The sequence below is a fragment of the Lacerta agilis genome, chromosome 14 (genome assembly GCF_009819535.1).
Source record: "Lacerta agilis isolate rLacAgi1 chromosome 14, rLacAgi1.pri, whole genome shotgun sequence".
Taxonomy (NCBI): Eukaryota; Metazoa; Chordata; class Lepidosauria; order Squamata; family Lacertidae; genus Lacerta; species Lacerta agilis.
In genome coordinates, this window is record NC_046325.1 from 24,108,948 (window position 1) to 24,126,497 (window position 17,550).

The window sequence follows — 17,550 nt, forward strand, 5'->3', positions numbered from 1 at the left end:
CATGATTCAAACGCACAAGAAAACAGAAAGCAAAAGCATTAAAAAATCAAATTTTAGAGTTCAGCAGAATAACTCATTATTGGTTGATTTCTGGGGAGTCAGAATAGAATGATTTTTCTCTTATGTTGCCTGGTAGTCTTAACATACATGAAATGGCCAGTTAAAGGCTTCACATGACTTTAAGAGAAAGAGAATTGCTCAGTTAAGGGGCTTCCATAGAAACATGGCTTTGCTGTTTAAATATGATGTTTGAAATACACACACACATTATATTATATTATATTATATTATATTATATTATATTATATTATATTATATTATATTATATTATATTATAGGAGATTTCCATGTTCATTCAATTTCCAGATTTCCAGGACATTACAGCTTCTAGGGGCCACATCCTTTACAGATGTCTTATTTGGGCAATATTGATACAGTATGGTGTCCTATCCTGCACTTAATTCTAACTTCACCACTGTCTTGGAGCTGGATTTCATTTTAATTCCATTTATTCTCATTGGGTTTTTTCCCCCTTCCTCTTTGCCTATGCACCCCTACCAATTAAGTATAATGCCACATACATCTGAAGGCATTTATCCTAGCCAATGGAAGTATGAGTTTTTCAGGTACTATAGGAGTCTATGTTTGATGATTCAATGAAATACCCCTCTGGAAGTTCTGGTGAACATGTAAAGTGGTTTAATAGGCAGCATTCACTTTATATGACTCCACACTGGCATATGCTACAGTTGCCATGAAAGTTCTTGCTATGGTACTGAGCAGAGCTAATAAATTGTTCCCAACACCAAGTTACTTAACCCTGATATTAAGGTATCAATCTTGGAATTTGCCCTACATTCAAATAAAGTAACAGACTTACTGAAACACCCTGTTCTTGAAATTCATGGGTATAATTGTGAAGTTCTCATTTGTATTAACAAGAGCATGCAATGATAAAAGTCCACCAATGACATGGTCACCAGGCTTATAATAATCAAACTGAGAACTGTCTCTTTCTCCTCTGTGGCATCCCTTCAGGTTCTTGCTGATGGCATTAGGCAGCAACAGAAGCAACAGAAGAAAGAACAACATTATGGATCATTGTAAAAAGAGACAGTGGGAATTATACTGAACAGTATCTATGCGCTTATTCCAGCCTGAGCATCCAATCTGAGATTATATAACCTCACATTCAAAGGCTATGTAAGGGCATGCAACTTTGCCATTCCCTATTTATTTTATCCATAATGTTAATAATTTTGAAAGTTATATCTGTAAACCCTTGGGGCTTCAGCACACTCTGAATTACAGTACTTCTGATAATTACAGAGAAGCTAAGCACCTTTCGAAAGCTGCTGAATTAAACTGCAACCCAAACATACACATTTTACCTTAAAATAACATTATTTTATGGTATGTTGTATTAGAAGATATCCAACTTGTCTGGTCAAAATACCAATTCAAAGTGGCTTACAATATCATAAAAATAAGATAACATACAGGATTATTTTTTTTTAAAAAAAGTTTAATTACTTGAAAAACAAACAGAAATGCAGGAGTAAAAAATTAAAAGGAACTGTTTTCTTTTCTTTCTTTCTTTTTTTAAAAAGCTCACAATTTATAAAAGTTATAAATTTCCCTCACAAGATTTTTCATACTCAAGGGAATTTGCCTGAGTGCATTACTAGCAAAGTCAATTTATTTTGACATAAATTTTCATCAGATGTATGAAGTCATATTCTCAGTCAGCAGGGTACAGTGTATTCATTTGGGGGGGGTAGTAAAGTGGGATCCACAGAAGAACCCGATGAAGGAGGGGGTATTATGGCCATTCTGCAAAAGGGCGGTTGAGGAAAGTGTGACCTGTCTGATTCCACCTCGTGACAGAAAAATGATATTAACCAGGAACCAAATTTTTTAGTCACTACACAGAATTACCGTATATGATGCTGAGGGCAACAATCCACAGGCCCTCTCATGAAATAAGGATTGCAGAGTTAGCTGTGTCGCATCCAGTGCAGAAGTTATGCTGGGCATACCCTTGTCAGACACACTTTTGGCACTTGTGTAAATATGGCCTACCTTGTAAGTTGCGGACAGGCTCTGGTTCAGGTGATAGGCGTGGCACGTGACGTGGCCACGCCTATGCGAATGCAGGATATTCCGGTAGAGGAATCAGGGACTCATTGGTTTGTCAGTCCCTGAAAGGGGTCTGGCCTGTGCCCGAGTCCCAGGGACATCAGGTCGGCTGATAGGTACTGCTACCAGCAGCTGTCCCTGGTGTTCATCCTTGGTTGTCCTACGTACATGGCTCTGGGACAGGTCTGCCTGCAAGGGTGCAGGGAGATAGTTGAACCACAACCTATGCAACCACTCACTTGGTTGTAATCAATAAGAGTTGTGGCCTAAATTCTGCCAAAAACCAAACCAAATATCTGTCTCTCATGTGAATTTATTTTGGGGAGGATAAAAAGGTCTAAACATGCAAAAGCTTGAATGGAATAAACATGTGCAGACATTCTTAATATTAGTGTATTTTTCATATCTGATTCTATCTACACAACATTTATCTGGGGGGAGAAAAATAAAAGAAGGGAAGGTGGGATAAAAACACACACAAGGGAAATCTGTTCAAGGGAAATAAAATAGTGGAGAAACTTCAGGCACTTGCCCAGTTTTACTAGGGAACTTATTGCCTTGAGATGTGGTGTGTTCTCCTCCACTGATATTTAATTCCACTTTTCCCACATGCACTTTGCGTGATCATCTACTCCCTTTTGTTAATTTGACTTTAAGCTACTCCTTAAAGGTCCCAGTTGCCTTTCAGGTTAAGGACAACCAAAAGCTGAGACATATGGATTTCATGAAAGTTATCTACTTTCTTCTCCAAGTCAGATTTACAAGCTTTCCCACAACCCTCTTCTACCGCTTCTTTAAACTACACTCTGTACATGTCACAAACCAATTAAGAGTACATCATTTTTATTCATAGAGATTAATACATGTAACCAACTAGATGTGAGCATTTGGGCACACTCTAATGCCCATGCCTGAAAGCAGTTCAGCAGGGGATTATAAATGTCCACCATTCACCAATACACTGTGGTGGCAAAATTGTGTTCTCTAGGGACTGGAGTTACATTATGGTGTTTAATATTAAGTCAAACTATTGGACTGCCTAGTCCAACACGGTCCATCCTGGATTGGATTTACAATACAAGCAGATGTGTCTGATTATTGTTGCCATTACTCAATACCCTCTGAGGTCTGGCCACCAGCAATAATATTTGCTCTGTAGAACAGTAATCATTTTTTTTTTAAAAAAAATAGTTTTTTATTGGGGCATTTTGTCTTACAAAACAAACAGATAAGCAGGCAATAATATTCTTAAGGAGATGACCCTGCCTGGCACATGGCAGAAAAGTGTTATGTCCTGATTTCTACCCCTACCACTCCTAAACAAATTTCAGTTGGCCTAATTTTGTAGTCAGTTTTAGTTTCTGGACTTTTAAAGGGCAGCATGCACAGTGGGATTTATCATAGTCCAGTCTGGATGAAACTTTCTATGTAAGGGTATAAATTTGGGTGATTATTGTGAACACACTGTTGTTGTTTAATCGTTTAGTCGTGTCTGACTCTTCGTGACCCCATGGACCAGAGCACACCAGGCACTCCTTCTACTGCCTCCCACAATTTGCTCAGACTCATGTTGGTAGCTTCAAGAACACTGTCCAACCATCTCGTCCTCTGTCATCCCCTTCTCTTTGTGCCCTCAATCTTTCCCAACATCAGGGTCTTTTCCAGAGTGTCTTATCTTCTCATGGGGTGGCCAAAGTATTGGAGCCTCAGCTTCAGCATCTGTCCTTCCAGTGAGCACTCAGGGCTGATTTCCTTAAGAATGGATAGGTTTGATCTTCTTGCAGTCCATGGGACTCTCAAGAGTCTCCTCCAGCATCATAATTCAAAAGCATCAATTCTTCATCCTTCTTTATGGTCCAGCTCTCACTTCCATACATCACTACTGGGAAAACCATAGCTTTAACTATACAGACCTTTGTCAACAAGGTGATGTCTCTGCTTTTAAGATGCTGTCTAGGTTTGTCATCACTTTCCTCTCAAGAAGCAGGTGTCTTTTAATTTTGTGACTGCTGTCACCAACTGCTGTGATCATGGAGCCCAAGAAAATAAAATCTCTCACTGCCTCCATTTCTTCCCCTTCTATTTGCCAGGAGGTGATGGGGCCAGTGGCCATGTTCTTAGTTTTTTATGTTGAGCTTCAGACCATATTTTGCACTCTCCTCTTGCACCCTCATTAAGAGGTTCTTTAATTCTTCCTCACTTCCCCCTAGTGAACACACTAGGGAAAGATATATATTGGGTGCGTGCCTGCCTATACTTGCAACTGTGATCACATATAAACAAATATTCAAGTGTAACATACATTATGCATCTCTCTAATTATTTCAGTGCTATCACATGAAATGATTTTTTTAATGCAGTGTTTTTTCTCTTGTATGCAGAGGTGCACCCCTGAAGGACTCTACAAATTCCTGGGTTTATACCAGTGCCTCTCATGAAGTCGGTTTCTAGGAATAAAATAGTTTAATTTCCCTGAGTTATTTTTTTAAAATTCTTCCTAAAGAAGTTGTCCTTTGTATTTACTTCTGGCCTTAGAAAAATAATAAACATCTTGGGGGCAAAAATGCAACCAAGTAACCCAGCACTAGACACCAAAATAGAGAAGATCTCCACAGCCACCATGTATTTTCCCCTGGTGCTCAGATAGGTTGGAATGAAGGATATCCAAACACTGCAAAACACCAGCATGCTAAAGGTAATAAACTTGGCTTCATTGAAACTGTCAGGCAGCTTTCTGGCTAGGAAGGCCACTGTGAAGCTGATACTGGCCTGAAAGCCCATGTAGCCCAGGACCATGTAAAACATGGCATCTGAGCCTTCATTACATTGCAACACAATCTGCCCAGACTGTGAGACCATATCAAGATCTGGGAAAGGGGGAGATGTGAATAGCCAGATGGCACAGATAACAACTTGAATAAGAGAGCAAAAAAGGATAATGCAACTGGATAATCTGTTGCCCACCCATTTTCTCATTTTGCTTCCAGGACTTCTGGCCATAAATGCTACAACCACAGTGATTGTTTTGGCCAACACACAAGAAAGTGCAAGAGAAAAGATGTTTCCAAAAGCAGCTTGTCGGAAAAGGCAGGTTGTTATCCTGGGTTGTCCAATGAACAGCAAGGAGCAAATGAAACAAAGCAAAAGGGAGATTAGCAGAAGGTAGGTAAGGCTCCGGTTGTTGGCTTTGACAACTGGTGTCTTCTGGTGTTTAATGAAGGTTGCAAGCACCAGGACTGTGAGGAGAGCAAAAGTAAGTCCAGCAGAAGCCAACCCTTTCCCTAAAGGTTCATCATAGGCTAGAAAAGTTGTAACCTTAGGGATACATCTGTTTCGTTTCTTGTTTGGATGTTCAACTTCTTGGCATGTTTCACACTGATATGCATCTGTAAAAAAACAAAACATTCCTGTATGGCAGAGCTTTTCAGCATGCAACAACCTACTTTGTGCAACACAGCACACCAGTCAATAATCTACAAAAGCTAGATAACCCCTATTCTGAAATCCGATATTGTTTTGGGAAGTGGGGCAAATTTGCAGCTGGCACTGAAGCCACCACTTTTATGTGGTTTGCTGGTGTGCATACAGACATAGTGTATACAGCACACCAACACACTGAAATGAGCATTATTTAAGCCCACACAGCCTCCTTTTTCTTGTTTGGCACTCTCCCACCCTTTTCTGCATTGTGGTTGCTATAGTCGCTTTGGGGCTGAGTAGGAATTTTTGGCTGGCTTGTCTAAATTTGTGCGAAAGTTTTTTTCTTCTTCTCTTTTTCCATACTGTAGGATTAGAATAGGAGATTGTTAGGTGATGTGCCTTAATACTTGGCTAGTCATGCTGATTGGTTGATTTGGCAATATTGTTCAATTGGCTGATATTTAATTTGGCATTTCAGTTTCATGTTTATAAATACGTGAATCTGGTCACTTTGGCAGAAATGTGGGAACTTCATAGAGCAGGTTGATAACACACTTAGACATAGGAGCCAAATCCTGTGGGCCAGGGGGGCTTTAGCCCTCTCCCCCATAAAATATTTGAGGGGGAAGTTGATGGGTATTGCTATTCAAATTGTATGCGTGCACTGTGTCATATGATTGATTATGCGGGGCAGGGCTTACTTGCCCCCCCCCCCAATATTTTATTCAAGTCGACACTGCTTCACTTAGGCTAACTTGTGGGTGGGTGGTCACTCCCAAAGCTGTACCTGAAGGATGCACAGCCTGGGAGCAGGATAGGGACATGCCAAATTTCCTCATTCATACAGTTGTAAGGCTTGAAGGGTGGTGATGATATCCGACTTCCTTTACTCAAATTCAGTGTGTGGCTCAGGTAAGCGGTCAGTGCATAGTATTTCTTAGTCTGAGCCAATTCCCTCCCCTATAGTTTTTCTCTGCAGGATTTGTATGTAACATTTAATAAACAGACCCTTTTTCATCCTAGCTGTATGTGTCTGTCTATTTATTTCAGCCTTAGGCTGATCTGAAAATAACATGTAGAGTTTAAGCATCTAGTAATACACAGCTCATGTCTGGTTGGTTTGTGTGATGGAATGATATCTCCCCACCACCACCACCACACACAAACATTGTCAACATAACATTCTGCATTATCTTATCCAATGTGGCCAATTGATCTGAATGAAAAATCCAGGCATATAGTATAGGCTCTCTGTTAAAAACAATTAATATTTGAAATATTATAGTTTGGATAGTGCCTCTGAAATTAGCTACCTGTCTGGTGTGAAATGGTCCCATCTGGGCACTGAGAACAATCATAGCAGCAAGATGGTTCACTCTCACGAACTTTTCTGTGGTATCCAGGGGGACACCTGTCAGTGCACATTGAATAGGGCAATCTCTAACCATAAAAAGAAGAAAATACAGTTTGGTGAATTTCAGTTTATAAATTCATTTCTCTGTATCTTCGACCTGAAGTTGTATATTTTAACCTCTGTTTAAAAAGAAAAAGTGATCACACCCCAGTGTTCAAAATAAAATAACTAGATATAAAACTTGGGCAGAAAACCTTGTCCCACTCACATGCAGTGTCATAGTACTATGCACAATCTAACTGGTTCACCATTGAGATAGTTATGTATCATTTTAAAGCAATGTTATCGGGTTGATTCAGTTAATCCAAGTAACATAGGCAATTTAGGTTTATTTATTTTTTCTACATAGATCAATTTGGTATGTGCCAAAATCAAGTTCTCTGTCACTAAAGCCTTTAGTTATTAGAGGTAAGGGAATAAGCTCTTTCATGTCAAATTGAGAGGTTTTTTTAAAACAACAACAACAACAACAACAACAAACAACAACACAACCCCCCCCCAAAAAAAACAAATCCCTCATGTCTTGAGAAACAATGGAACTCATTCATTTCAATTTCTAGATTGAATCCCACATATTATGGGAAACTATGAAAAGCTGCAAATTATTAAAATCTGAAGTACCCACCTGGTTGAAGATGTTGGGCCATATAATGGCATCTTTCTTAATGACAATTTTTTCATTAGAAGAAGGCTGGAAATCTACCATTCCAACTCTTACTCGGATGAAAGATTTATTTGGGAAAGTAACCAAGTTAACAATATCATATAATCCACTAGACAATTCCATGTTTTCATTTAAGAATACCTCATCACCAGCACTGTTGTTGAAATGAATTTTCCTCAAAAATGCCTGGAGCTAGATGGGAAAACCAAATCTCAGGATTTATAGATATTTGTTGTTGGTTATATATTAATGTCATTCAACGCACACAGAGGGGGGGGCAGTTTCATTTTTTTAAAAAAATCACTATCATAGCAGTAGACAGGTTTTTTTCCTACTGCTGTCAGGAACTGAAGTATTTGTTACTCAGCACTTACCTGAATAACTTTGCAAGGAAGCTGAGGATTGTTTTTGTTGAAACATTGTATTGCTGAATTGTTGCACTCCTATTTTATTCCTGTGGTTTTTGTTTGTTTGTTTAGCAAATTTACCATTCTAATGAACTGTATATTACTTAAATTGTGATATTGTATACAAGCCACCAGAGCAGGTTGCAGGGTAGTGCACTTGGTGCCATGTTGCAGGGAGAACCACAACAATGCTATAGAACAGAGTTTGAGAGGTAGAGAGTGACAGGGTGCCACTAAAATTTGAGAGTCCAAAGTCTGCCACTGAACTCACCCTGAAAAATCTGGTAGAGGGCAGGCTATAAGCACAAATACACACAACAAATTAAAAAAACCGAAACGTTAAGAACAAAACTCTCGCACCACTCTGCAGTGTGCCTATAGCCTCGCCAACCAGTCACAGCTCCTGAAAAGCCCCAGAGAAGATCTTATATCTTCAGGTCCTCTCTTAAACATTTTGGGAAATGTGAATGGGTACAAAGGTCTGTGGAAATATCAGAGTGTGGTGTGAAGGTGGTTGTTTGTTGTTTGTTTAAGTAAGAACACTTCCTGGCTACATCTTATTCTTATAAATGTAAACCTCTACTCCTGATTTCATCAAAATGCTCCCAGCTCTGCCCCCACCCCTGCTTTTGAAGGGGTGATTGCTTTTTATCAATATCCATAGTGAATGCCCTAATTGACTCAAAATATTAGTTTAGCACTAATTTTTACTCCACTTTTAGTGTGATGTGCTCAGTGGCGGAGCTTCAAGCTCCGGCGGGGGGTGGAGAGCAGATGGGGACGTGGCTAGCATGCATCCCAGGGGCATGGCATGCTGCCCACATCCTGGGGGCGTGGCACCCAGCGCGGGGGGCAGCCGCGAGGGCACCCCACCAGGATCATGGCGCTGGGGGCGGTACGCCCCCCCTGCACCCCTGTTCCTCCACCAATGGATGTGCCCAAGGCAGCTAACATCAACATGTGCCTCTCACCATTAGCAATTTCCTATATAATTATTTGTTATCAGTTGTTGATTTTAAGAATGGATTTATTTTATGAATTCTTTTTCTCTTATTTGAGTTTGCTGTAAAGTGGCCTGTGACATATGCAAAGGGCATTATATTAATCATATAAATACATAATTACAAATTTAAAAGCAAGTATGGTATCAGCTCTGCAGATCAAAACACATTATGTACTTCCAAGGGAAGCTAACACTTTAACAGATTATTGGCCAAAGGTTGAGTAAGGTGTCACAAGAAGATCATAGAGGTGTTGGAGAAGCTGATGAATCTACTTAGGTAAATACTAGAAGGTCCACATCTTGGGTGGAACAACCCACCAACAGTCTTAGTTGTCTACCTTCTCTTTAACTGTACTTCAGTCAAAAATAAAGGCATCTCCTTCTGATTTCAGTGTTAGCCACTATATGATTGCTACACTGAGATTTCCACACTACTATTTGGCAGCTAAAGCAACTGAAGCTATAAATCAGGAATGAGAAACCCTGGGCCCTCCAGATCTTGTTTGACTACTGTTCTCATCACCCCTGAGAGAGGATGGGAAAGAAATTCAACTTTATTTGCATTTCAGTGAGAAACTACCTAATTCATACTTCTTGAACTAATCACAAACACATCTATGTCCTTAAAACTGTCAGTTTTCTGAATACTGTGATGCACCCAAACAAAAAGCACAGATGGGGAAAATGTGCATAAAATTCAAATAGTATTGAAAATAACACACAAAAATGCAGTAAAGGTAAAAGTACCCCGACCGTTAGGTCCAGTCATGGACAAAAGTGCAGTACTTTAGCAGAAATCACTTGAATATTTTTTTTGCATATTAGATAAAGCTGCAGAGAAAAATGTGTTTGTCAGGAAATGATCACACTAGATAAGAGGGTTTTTAAAAAAAAAACAAAAAAAAAAACAAATTGTTGCAGACATGCAGGCACTGACTGGAAAAAATGAGAAATTGGGAGGAAGTGAAATTGATAGATTTGTCTATCCTAAGATCCAACATCAAGGTAGATTCCTTATCCTGCACTGGGCTCCTTTGAGAGAAGAAAGGGTGATATATAAATTTAATTAATAAATAAAATTGCCAATATAAATGCATTCAAAACGAGAGAAAGTACTATGCATTGTCAGATGAGGATTGTTCAGCTCTCATTCTAAGAGTAGCTAGGTAAAGGTAAAGGTACCCCTGACCATTAGGTCCAGTCACGGACTACTCTGGGGTTGCAGCGCTCATCTCACTCTATAGGCCGAGGGAGCCGGCGTTTGACCGCAGGCAGATTCCGGGTCATGTGGCCAGCATGACTAAGCCACTTCTGGCGAACCAGAGCAGCACATGGAAACGCCATTTACTTTCCCACTGGAGCAGTGCCTTGGCGTGCTTTCGAACTGCTATCGAACTGCTAGGTGGGCAGGAGCTGGGATCGAGCAACGGGAGCTCACCCCATTGCGGGGATTCGAACCGCTGACCTCCTGATCAGCAAGCCCTGGGCTCTGTGGTTTAGACCTACTGAACATCATTTGGGAACTTGAGGTCTTTCACAGAAATTCTGTGAAACTTCACTGTGGTTACTTATTTACTAAATGACTTTGGCGAAGGTGTTTGAATTCCATCAAAGATTTAGTATTTCTGACCTTCACTAACAACATGTGTAACACTAGCGCACCCATTGCAAAAGTACTGGGACTAAATATCTAATATTACCTCCCATGGCAGCAGTGCCCAGTGATCCAATCCAGCAGGTTTTACCCTCACTGTTTGCCCTTGTGCACGAAAAGCATGTAAAGCATGTGCCAAAGCATGGACTGCATTGTAGATACTATAGCTCTGATCAGACATGTTCATTTCAAGCACAGTCCCAGGAAGACTATTCAACTTTTCCTTGCCTGTACAGTTCTTTTTATTTAGAATGTTGTAAGGATTAGGGATTCTACACTGAAATGCAGCTTCCCAGAATTTTTTCATAAATAAACTATTTTGGTGCTGGTGAGGGTCATACATCTGGAGAAAATTCTGAAATCCTGGGACATGACTTTTGTGGATTGTCATGAACAAGGAACCATGGAAGTATTTCAGGTTCCAGCCACTCCAAATAATACTTGAGGTGTAATCACACTGGACTGTGGTAATCCAAACCTTCTCTTTGGGTTTCCTTCCCAAGTAATACTCATTATACAGTATAATCTGTAAACCTTGCATTGAGTAAGTGTCCCCATCTGCAACAATCACATTGGCTTTGGTCCTATGAAGAGTTGCCAGGATATTCCCCTTAGAAAATATATTCCATGCACTAGAGAATTGGAGGAAGATTAATGGTGCCTTCTCTGCAAAGGCAACACAGATGCCATTCTCATGGAGCATACGTTTCATTCTTTGCACAAACCGTTCACCACTATCATCATCTGAAACAACAAGGCCAATCCATGTCCATCCCAAATATTTTATCAAGTGCACTATCCCTTCATTCTGGGTATTGTCATTTGGGACCATTTGGTAGGTAAAAGGGAAATAGGTTTTATCGCTCAGTCCTGGGTGAAATGAGCCATAACTGAGCTGAAAAGAGAGTGAAATGCAGCATTTTAAGCAGTGAAAGTTGTTGTTGTTATTTTACAAAGTTGATCCCATAAAACATTTACTGAGAATTTTTCTGACTGCATCGATGATGAATATTCTGCAGTGCATCACAGACGTTCTATGAAAAATTGGACATAGTGAATAGCAGATGCATTTGATATATAGCATATATATTTTATATACATATTCCCAATTTAAATATTCAGTAAAACACTCTTATTAAAACAACACATTACCTAAAACAGACTCAGGTAGAGTGATCAAGAGAATTTCTGTGTAAACAGATGTCTTCAAAAGTCAGTGGAATGCCAATATAGATGGGGCCTATTGCTATTTCAGCAGGGTGTCATAAACAAACAAACAAACAAACAAACATGAGAATATCATACCTCTTAACAAAAGCAGATTGAAACAAAAAGAATGGGTACTCTCTACTTTTCCAAAAAAGAAAAAAAGAAACAAAATGTTCAAGGATGGCTGGCAACAACTCATTTGATACAGGAAATATTGTTATATAAAAAGCATATTCTAGTCTGAAGTATATGTTATAGTTGGGCATACAACTACAGTGAAGTGGAAATACAATTTTATCACCATATGGTGCAGTTTCTGTGAGCTGCTCATGCACCAAATACTGTAAAGGCAGTACATTTTTGCTGGTGGAAATACACATGTCTCAACCTAGGCTGAAAGCAACTCAGACTGCCAAAAGAACATAGAAATCCATATACAAATTGATGAGTTTTCAAAAGGGGAATCACAGCAGGATGCATAAATCAGATTTCAGATCACTCCTCTACATAAACCCATATTTCTGGTGCTTTTTTGTACTTAAACATGAAAAATTTCAACATGAGAAACATGAAAATTTCATCTCTTGCACAGTTATCTGTAAACTCCCACTCCACACAACCCTACCTGTGGGATCTGGTAGAGGCTTAAGATAGTGGCTATCTGCATAGAAGCTTCAGAGCCAAGTGCTCCAATGACTGCCAACATCTTCTTTTGCCTTCCACACATGGAATTAGGGAAGCTGTTTTTCTTTGCTGACAGCAAGGACAGTGTGCTATCATAGTTTAATCTTGCTTGGAACATATTATCGTAGATCTGGAACCCCAGAGTAAAATTGGGTAGAAGTTTTGAATCTTTGTTGATCTCATCAATAGCAAAATTGAAGGCAAAGACATGCTGATAATTCTTTTTCATCAACCTACAAAGAAAGTAACATTTTTTTTTATTTGCACAGCACTTCTTTCTCTCACCTACTCGACAGTTGCAAAGAGACCCAATTGATAATATATTTCACAGCTGATAACCACCATGGCTCAGAAAGAGAACACAAAGGTTTTCTCTTATGCCTTTTCAAAACAGCCGCACACAGCTACGTGGTTATAAAACTGCACTGTTTGAGTGGATATCCAGAAATCTGGTCATGCAATGGACACTGAGCAGATCTTAAACACTGTTTTTATTTTACACGCATATGACTATAGTCTTCATTGAAAAGCACTGACAGCAATATAACAGAGAGTAACCATTTCAGACCTGAAACACACTTGCATTTTGCATTTGGAATTCATTTCACAATCTGTGTATACAATAGTTGAGCTACAGAAATCGATAAGTGTGCACATGTGTAATATTCTGTACACCTGTATTTTGTGTAACTTGTGAACACCTATTAAGATATTTAAGACTGACCTTCATTACAACAAAGGTATACACTTTGGGAACAAACACATAGATATTGGGGTCACGTCCAACTTTATGACTCTAAGATTAATCCACGTTGGGAGCCTGAGTCAACTTCCCATGGTTGATATAGAAGCTCCACGCTCTGCCAGCTCCTCCAACTCAGGGCTCAAGGCTGGTGCCATGACAGTGGCATCTCCTATACCCTACTGGCCTCGCTGGGCATGCGCCATAGCCCAACACCCCTCAGCCAGCATATTAGGAGTGCTGAATTATTTCAGCAGCAGAATTTGGGATTTTAATACGTGTTTATTTATTCACTTGTTATACTACCTTTCCTCCAAGGAGCTCTTGGTGACACCAGTGGTTTCCCTCTGCATATTATAAGTTCCAAACTACCCTGGGTTAGGCTGGGAGAGGTACTGATTGGCCCAAGGTCACCCAGTGAGCTTCATAGCTGAGTGGAGTTTTGATCCTGGGTCTCTTCCCAGTCCTAGTGCATCACTCTAACCACTACATCACACTGGCAAAGTTATTTACTGCATAGACACAAATAAGCCTTACTCTTAGCTGTGGTTCCTGCATTGCAGTGGCTTGGGCTGGATGTTCCTTTGGGTCCCTTCCAACTCTACAGTTCTACCATTCTGTGATTCCTGGGATCTCTTGTGCAAACTTATAATAGCTATCACAAATCTATTTTACACCAAACATTTGTAGGATATTTACTACAGGCTATTTTTTGTCCATTGGTGCCCCAGCCTACAAATTCCCAAGTAACAGCCCAATCCACTCATGTTTTTTTACGGCAGAAACCTGTACCTTAGTGCTTACACTTAGGACTTGCTTATGGGGCCTATAACCCACTACAAAAGGTTTCTTTCATTGCTTCAATGTTCTCCAAATAATCAATATCAATATTCTCTCAATCAAATACCCACTACAGATTCAATGTGCTATTGCAAGGCTTTCAGATGCAGGATGGTGAATGATTGTTTTGTTGTCAAACTGTGAGCTGGGCAAAACAATCTCTCGCTCAGCAGTGGATGAAGTGGTCTTCATTTGCCAACACACCCCTGTGCTCTAAAGGTTGTATAAATTGGCCTTAAATGCTCAGAATCTGGGTTTGCCTTTATACAATCACTAATTTTGGTTGAGATTCATTCACAAACTATTAGTGCATCTGCACATCAAGCCTGCTTCCCACCAAAATTGGACTTTCTGTGATAAAGGAACACTGGAGAGTGTGGTATAACAATTGCTTGAAAGGTGATGGAATAATGTAATGGAATGTGTGAGATAAGGTAAAGGTAAGATAAAGATAAAGGTGAGATAAGGATTGCTTGCTGAAGCATCATATCAACTCCCCTCCCCCAAATAAAAAGAGAACGAATACTCAGTGAAGAGCTGACACTATCTAATCTCAGTGCAAGCTTTGTGCAAACAAATCAGGAGGAATGTTCAATAAGAAGGAAAACTGGAACTACTTAGATATTGTCATTTGTTTAAACACATGCACACTTAACTGGAACACACGTTTACTGAAGCTCTCGGGTAGCATCTTAAAGGAGTCTTCAGGATATACACCCATGCGCAGAGACAAAACTGCACCAATAACATGGTCCCCTGGCTTTAAAAAATCGTCTTCATATCTGTGAGCTGTTGCTTTGCATTTTTCCTTCAAATTATTATTGGTAGCCTGGGGCAGGAGCTGTAGCAACAGCAGCAGCGCGAGTAGCATCTTATGTCATTGCAGCCCACAAGCCTTATTCATTCTCACCAACTTACAAGACATAGCATGAATATGGACAAGATACAATGCTATAGATAACCGTATTAAATGCTGGCTCTTTTGAGATATTATTCATGTCAGTAGTGACAAAGACCTGCTATATCCTTGCTCAATACAGTTTTCAATAAACTTTAGAGCATTTATAGTAGATCTCACCACTGATGCAAGGTTTTGCAAGGTTCTTCGATTGATTTAATTTGTTTTCCTACTGCCAGCTAGTTCTTAAATTCTCTGGAGCTTTTACAATGAAAAGACTCAAGCACCATATTTTCAATAATTATAGGGAAGATAATGGTATCTCTAGTCTTTCTCACACAAACACACTTTCTCTCATTGTCCCAGTACAATGGCGGGCAAACATTTATATGCAGAAACAAGGGATGAATAAAAAAACAGGGGGGGGGGACCCAACACACATCACTGCAATTGGAGGTGGAAGAATTCATTTCCTGTAAGAAAATAGATTTATTTCCCACACTCTGTCAAAAGGTCATATGACAGTTTACAACACAGTAACAAAATAAAGAAGCATAGCATGCAAACATAAAATAATAATCATAAATACATAATAAGCATATTAATGCTGCATATTGCATAAGATTTAGAATCACCAAACCTAACAAGGAATTTGAGACATTTTAAAATTTATTTCAACATAATTTATTTTGTCTATTCATCAATTCACTTATAAACTTTTACCAAAACCTTTTTCTTCCATAGTTTTATTAGGGCTCCCTGCATTTCCTTGTTTCTTAGGCTGTAGATAATTGGATTTAACAGTGGAGTTACAACAGTATAGGAAAAAGATAAAAGCTTGTCCAGTGGTGGAGAGTAGCTGGATTTGGGTTTTAAGTACATGGAACTAGATGTACCATAGAAGATAATAACAACTATTAAATGTGAGGAGCAGGTGGAGAAGGCTTTATATCTGCTCTCCAAGACTGGCATCCCCATGATGGTAAAGATAATGCCCATGTAAGATAGGATGATCAGCACAAATGGTAGCATGATAGCCATCAGAGCAATTCCAATTACTTGGACTTCATTTAGGAAGGTGTCCCCACAGACTAGTTCTAACAGTGGCTGTATTTCACAGAAGAAGTGGTTGATGATCACACCACAAAATCGCAGGCGAAATGTGACAGTGGTGTGGACCAGCCCAACTGCAGTCCCACAAATGTACGAACCAGTCACCATCATCCAGCAAACATTTCTCCTCATAATAATTGTGTAATGCAAAGGGTGGCATATTGCAACATAGCGGTCAAATGCCATGGCAGCTAGAAGAAAACACTCAGCAACCCCAAAAAACAGGAAGAAGAACATCTGCATGGCACATCCCAGAAAGGAAATAACTGTAGCGTTCACCAACAAATTCTCTAATAATTTAGGGATGATGACTGACATATAGCATCCCTCCAAGCTGGCCAAGTGCATAAGGAAAAAATACATTGGAGTGTTAAGCATAGGGTCAGATTTTACAAGCAGAATTATCAAGATATTGATCACTAAGGTGATTATGTAAAGGGAGAGCAGCACTACAAATATTAATACATGGAACTTGTGAGTCTCTGAAAAACCCACCAGTATGAATGCAGACAAAGTTGTGGCATTTTCTTGACTACTCATGGCCTCACTGAGATATTTAGCTTCTTCAGTACTGCTGTTTGTTTCTACATCTAGCAGTCTACTATTTCACCACCAATCTATTCATTGATTAATTCATTCATCCATAATCATGGCTCCTGCTTGTTTTCTTTTAAACTAATGTCCAACTAGTAGCCTAATCACTTTTGATCATCTTTGTTTTCTGCATGTTCAGGGCTCCTGGTGAGGATGTGAAACATAATAATTTTCTTGCTTTTATTTCATAGCATCAGCTTCTTATAAGTAAGATTACTTCCTCTGCCACCCTTTGCTCTGTAAGACAACCAAAAATAACATGTGGTTTTTGTTTTTTTAAAAAGAGAGAAGTTCTTATGTGTGTGAATATGTAAAGTCACATAGAAAACTAGAACAAATCTCTTACATCAGGGATAGAAAATTTATGGTCCTTCAGGTGTTCTTAGACTACAGTTCTTAGTATCCCTGACCATTGGATATGTTGGTTGGAACTGATGGACTCCAACCTCCAGTTGGAGGACCATAGATTTCCATCTCTGTCTTACAGCCTGATTGCATAGACCTAGGGAAGTAGACAGCGAATGTTAAGTACCTGGCATATCAAAACCCAAGGCTGATAGGCTGATTTTGCTTGCACTCCAAAGTCCAATGACACATGTGGGTAACCTAATGTGATGCGGAGAAACATGACATTTCGGTTTGGAGTGTTTTATCTGTGGTGACTAATACCCTTATCTAAGTTACTGCCTTACTACAGTCAATGAATATGCATGAGTGTGAACTAGACTATAGTTCTAGTGGTGGATCTGTACAGCACCTCAGAATATTT

The 17,550-nt window shown here is 39.5% G+C and overlaps 2 protein-coding genes across 2 annotated transcripts; both read right to left on the bottom strand.

The window, feature by feature from the left end:
* Positions 1 to 4,602: 4,602 nt before the first annotated feature.
* LOC117057886 (vomeronasal type-2 receptor 26-like) lies at positions 4,603 to 7,760 on the bottom strand. Its single transcript, XM_033168727.1, has 3 exons — positions 7,599 to 7,760; positions 6,873 to 6,999; positions 4,603 to 5,525 (listed from the first exon to the last, which is right to left on the bottom strand). The coding sequence occupies exons 1-3, from the start codon at positions 7,758 to 7,760 to the stop codon at positions 4,603 to 4,605; spliced, it is 1,212 nt and encodes a 403-aa protein (XP_033024618.1).
* Positions 7,761 to 15,779: 8,019 nt separating this feature from the next.
* On the bottom strand, positions 15,780 to 16,727 carry LOC117057887 (olfactory receptor 10A7-like). The gene has a single exon (XM_033168728.1). It carries the CDS (start codon positions 16,725 to 16,727, stop codon positions 15,780 to 15,782), a length of 948 nt encoding a protein of 315 aa, XP_033024619.1.
* Between the last annotated feature and the right edge of the window lie 823 nt (positions 16,728 to 17,550).

What these genes read in the sequence shown, in the direction of transcription:
- LOC117057886 (XM_033168727.1), bottom strand. Translation starts at nt 7,760, where the DNA reads ATGGAATTGTCTAGTGGATTATATGATATTGTTAACTTGGTTACTTTC. An exon ending in GGCCCAACATCTTCAACCAG is followed by an intron (nt 7,000 to 7,598) that starts GTGGGTACTTCA and finishes TTTTATGGTTAG; the next exon opens with AGATTGCCCTATTCAATGTG. An exon ending in GACCATTTCACACCAGACAG is followed by an intron (nt 5,526 to 6,872) that starts GTAGCTAATTTC and finishes GTTTTTTTACAG; the next exon opens with ATGCATATCAGTGTGAAACA.
- LOC117057887 (XM_033168728.1), bottom strand. Translation starts at nt 16,727, where the DNA reads ATGAGTAGTCAAGAAAATGCCACAACTTTGTCTGCATTCATACTGGTG.